A 4,272-nucleotide genomic window follows, 5' to 3' on the forward strand; every position below is an offset into this window, starting at 1 on the left:
CTTCTCCTTATATACAGGAAGCAGACCACATCCCTAAGGCAGCTACTCAGCTGCTCACAGTAGATTCCACCATAGAGTTGATTACCAGTCTCATCAGAAAGAATACTCTATCTAGGTGCCCAACCACTCAACTAAGCCCAGCCAAGTTGACACACAAACTTAACCACCACAACTGGCATCTTTTCCGTGTCTGAACTTGTGGCTGTCTCCAACTTGCATAACTACATTTTTCCTTTGGCTTCTGTGGCTCCACATTCTGTGGGTTTCCTTCTACTTTCTGTGACTGTTACTTTTCATTCTCGTTGGGTTGTCTCTTCCTTCATCTAGTTCCTGAGTTTGGTCCTTGGTCTTTTCTTAATCCACACACACTCCCTGGTCATCATATCAATTCTTATAGCTTCTACTACACATTTCCTAACAACTCCAAAACCTTTATTTCTAATCTACATCATTCTCCTGAGCTCTTGACCTATATTTTCAACTACCATGAATCAAATGTTGTTGTTAGTATCCACTGAATTGACTCAAACTCATGGTGACCTTATGGACAACAAAACAAAACATTGCTCAGTTCTGCATCACTCTCATAATCACAGTATGTTTAAAGTCCATCACTGTGACTATTGTGCTAATCCATCTTACTGCAGGTCTCCCATGCCCTCGTTGACACTCAACTTCACCAAACATGATGTCCTCCTGTAGTGATTAATCTCTCCTGATGTTGTGTCCAAAGGATACATCCACACATTAAATCAAATATCAAGTCCTGTGGTGGTTATGTTTTTGTGTCAACTTGGCTGTATTCTTGTCAGAGCAGCACTACGTAACCAGAACAAGTCCTATCATCATACATCTTTAATATCTCTTCCAACACAGCAGATACCCACTTTGTTTCAGGCCACCACTGTCTCTTAGTTGTATGACTGAAACAATCTCCTACATTAATCTCCCTGCCTCTGTGATCCCCTTAAGCCAGGGTTTCTCAACCCTGGCATTTTTGACATTTTAGCCTAGATAATCTTTGTTGTGGGAGGCAGACCTGTGCATTGTATGATGTTTAGCATCCCTGGCCTCCACTCACTAAATGCTAGTAGCAACTCCTCACCCTGCCATATGACAATCAAAACATCTCCAGTCATTGTTAGATGTCTTCTTAGGGGCAAAAAACGACTTTACATCTACAGTATAGCCTAATGGATTTTTTTTCCTAAAATACAAATCAAATCCATCACTCTCTTGTTTAAAGTCCCACAGTGGCTTTCCAGAGTTCCCAGGAAAAATTCCAAACTTCTTAGTTTGGCTTATAAAGCCCCATGTGGTCTGCCCCCTGCTAACTCCTTGGCTACAACTGTGGATCCATTTAACGCAACTAAGGCTACTGAAAAAAAGTACGCAATCACCCAAGTGATTCCACTATGAACTACTGCATGCTCTGCCTCTTAACTACATTTTAGTCTGTTCTCTCACCAATCATCCTAATTTCCTGTTCTCTCTGAAATTCTTTCACTGTTCTATGTTCCTTTTGTATCCAAACTTTGGCCTATGCTGCTTGATACCTGTAATGCCCTGCCCCTCTCCTACCTATGCATAGCTTAAATGATATTTGCTTAAGGAAGTGCTCCTTGATACTCCTGACTCCATAATATACACACCCTATTTTTGTCTTCAAGGGTGGACAGATACTTCCACTTTGTGCTCCCAAGATGGCCTGTGCTCACCCTTATATTTCTGCATTACAATGACCTGACTCTTTTTCAAAGCTATGGTCCTGCACACTATTATATCCCTAGTGTCCAGAAGAGTGCCTGTCACAAAGTAAGTACTAAAATATATTTGTTGGAAGGGAGAAAAATAGGAAAGGCCTGGGCAATGTGTAAACTGATACCCTGTGGACTCATGTGGGCCTGACTGCTAATATGGTTAAGTCACAGGTTATGCAACAATCAGATTGATTACGTTATTTTAGCTCTTCACAGAAATGTCAAAATAACAAGCTGCCTTTATAGAGACTCAGTATTTTCTATTGTCACAGCAGAGGGCAGGTTCATTTACCATCACAGATTTCTACAGGCTCACATTACATAAAATTGTAAAGGGCATCACCAAAGTAAAAGAGTTTCCATTAAAATTCTTATTATAAAATGTTTTGGGTTCAGTGGTACATTTTTACCACTAGGAATTAACTGAGGATTCAAATATGAGGAAGATTAATATAATATCTACTTCAGAGGTCAGATTAAGAATAATGAATTAAATTTTCATCAGATCATTTTAGAAAAGCATACTAAATTCACCGTAACAATAAAATAAAAGGGGCAGAGGCTTTTATCCTTCCCTACAAAAAAATCATCCAAACAGGAACTGAATGAAACCTTCGAAACTTAGTTAAACTCAGTTATTATGAGAAATAAGAACTGTTTGATCTAGAGACTGAAGAACACAAGCTGAAAGCATCTCATTTTACCATAAACTATTGTGCGACTCAAATCTGGAATGGACTCAGGTCATATTAACTGACTTACCAGAGCATGAAAGAATTTCATGTACCAATACCAAGCAAAAGTCAGCCTAATTCTCAAGTAGGTGACATAATATGAGTTAAGGCCTGAGATTTACTTTAAAGTACTTCAGCAACATTAACAACAAGAAAGGGATAGATGATGTGTGGCAAATTTTGATGAATGTTGAATCTGAAACATGGGAGTTCATTAATTATATTAGATACCCTACTTCTGTGTGTATTTGGAATTCATCTGAATTCAAAAAATTAACAGTCAGGCTGTATTAAAAATATATTATAAATGAAATTTCATCCAAAAATATTAACAAACAATAGTTCAGAGAACCATTTATTTTAAGTAATTTTAAGTAAATATAAACAAAAATATAGCACAGTAGATTAATTTGGGCAATTCCTTTAAGTTTTCTGTAATAGCTTTATTTTCAGGTTAAGGGCACAATGAACAAACTAATGGGTCATTTCCAACCTAAATCGAGTGATGAATTGAAATTTTAAATCTTACAATACAAACTCTGGTCTAAGCTGAAAATTTGAAGGTAAGTTTTAAAGAGTTCTTCAAAACAAAATAAGCAGATAACTAAAGGCAAGATAGTGCAATTGTTATAAAATTACTCAACAATGTTTTCAGAAACTTCTGTTTCAACATAAAAGGCTGAGTTAATACAGTCCTATGAACCAAACTAAGCAGCTCCCCAGATTCTCCTATAATGCCAATTTTAAACCTTGAAAGGAGAGAGAGCTTCCGTGAGTGCTGAACAGACTTTTATCACTAGCACTGCATTATGATAATGTAAGCAAAGTCAGTCCCATTTCCCTTACAGAGCTGCTCTGTTCTATGCCTGAGAATGAGGAACAAGAGAGCTGAGAGATCAGGTACAAATATGGTGAGAAAAAATCACAGCACATCTAAACAGTCCATGTAGCACCACAAAATGAATAAAACAAAATAAAATTAACATTTGTGCTTAAATGTATTTAAGAATATAAAAGTATCAGAAGCCAAAGAAAGATTTCAGACCAGAAACTGTCTCACCTGCAAAAGAACTCCCACAAGTCTAGGTTTTGAATTCTCTGAATTCTTTTAATTCGGCTGCGATCCATTGTTTTCCCAAAGAGATCAGCAACTTCATTATATTCATGTGTTTGACTGTGCAAAGGAATAAGCTGGAAAAAGAAGTTTGCATCATTTCATTGAGGTCCTTCCCAATGTCTATGGGAGTATACACTTAGTCAGGTCTGCTCTTACCTGATACGGTACTTCAGTATTCACATTTTCCCAGTGTGGTGGCATGGGAATAGCCTCGTTTTCACAGATATAACTTTTAAAAGCAAAAGACAAAACAAAGTATTAGAAGCTGATTATAATTATTGTCCATGATTACTTTTTCTCCAAAATAGAAGTTTCATGTTCAAAGTATTGTGACAAATGCAACAAAGTATTGTTGCCCTTCATTCCTTTATTTAAAGTATTATCGAATGCCTATTGTGTGCTACTTTTTAAGTTCTGAATTGGGAGCTTTGATGGAAACCACCAATCCTACATAACATCAAAATTTCAAAAACAGTTGTTTACATGTCTTGTTTTTCTGAAATTTTCAGAATTTCTTTAAAATACTCTTTAAAAAGATTCTTTAAAAGATTTGGGGATAAAAAAAAAAAAGAAAGGAATTACTAAAAAGAAAATTAAACTCCTGATTAAAAAAAAAAAACCTTTCAATATATATATACTGGTACTGAATAATAAAAAAGAA

The 4,272-nt window shown here is 36.3% G+C and overlaps 1 protein-coding gene across 1 annotated transcript in view; it reads right to left on the reverse strand.

Moving 5' to 3' along the window:
- PARP11 (poly(ADP-ribose) polymerase family member 11) overlaps positions 1–4,272 on the reverse strand; it is a 58,621-nt gene that overhangs the window by 41,835 nt on the left and 12,514 nt on the right. Inside the window, exons 4-5 of the mRNA XM_007937073.2 lie at positions 3,768–3,840; positions 3,555–3,685 (exon numbers count right to left, since the gene is read on the reverse strand). Coding sequence (XP_007935264.2) covers positions 3,555–3,685; positions 3,768–3,840 — 204 coding nt within the window. The remainder of the gene's footprint in view (positions 1–3,554; positions 3,686–3,767; positions 3,841–4,272) is intronic.

The sequence above is a fragment of the Orycteropus afer genome, unplaced genomic scaffold (assembly GCF_000298275.1).
Source record: "Orycteropus afer afer isolate SDZICR_OR568_19922 unplaced genomic scaffold, OryAfe1.0 scaffold00040, whole genome shotgun sequence".
Taxonomy (NCBI): Eukaryota; Metazoa; Chordata; class Mammalia; order Tubulidentata; family Orycteropodidae; genus Orycteropus; species Orycteropus afer.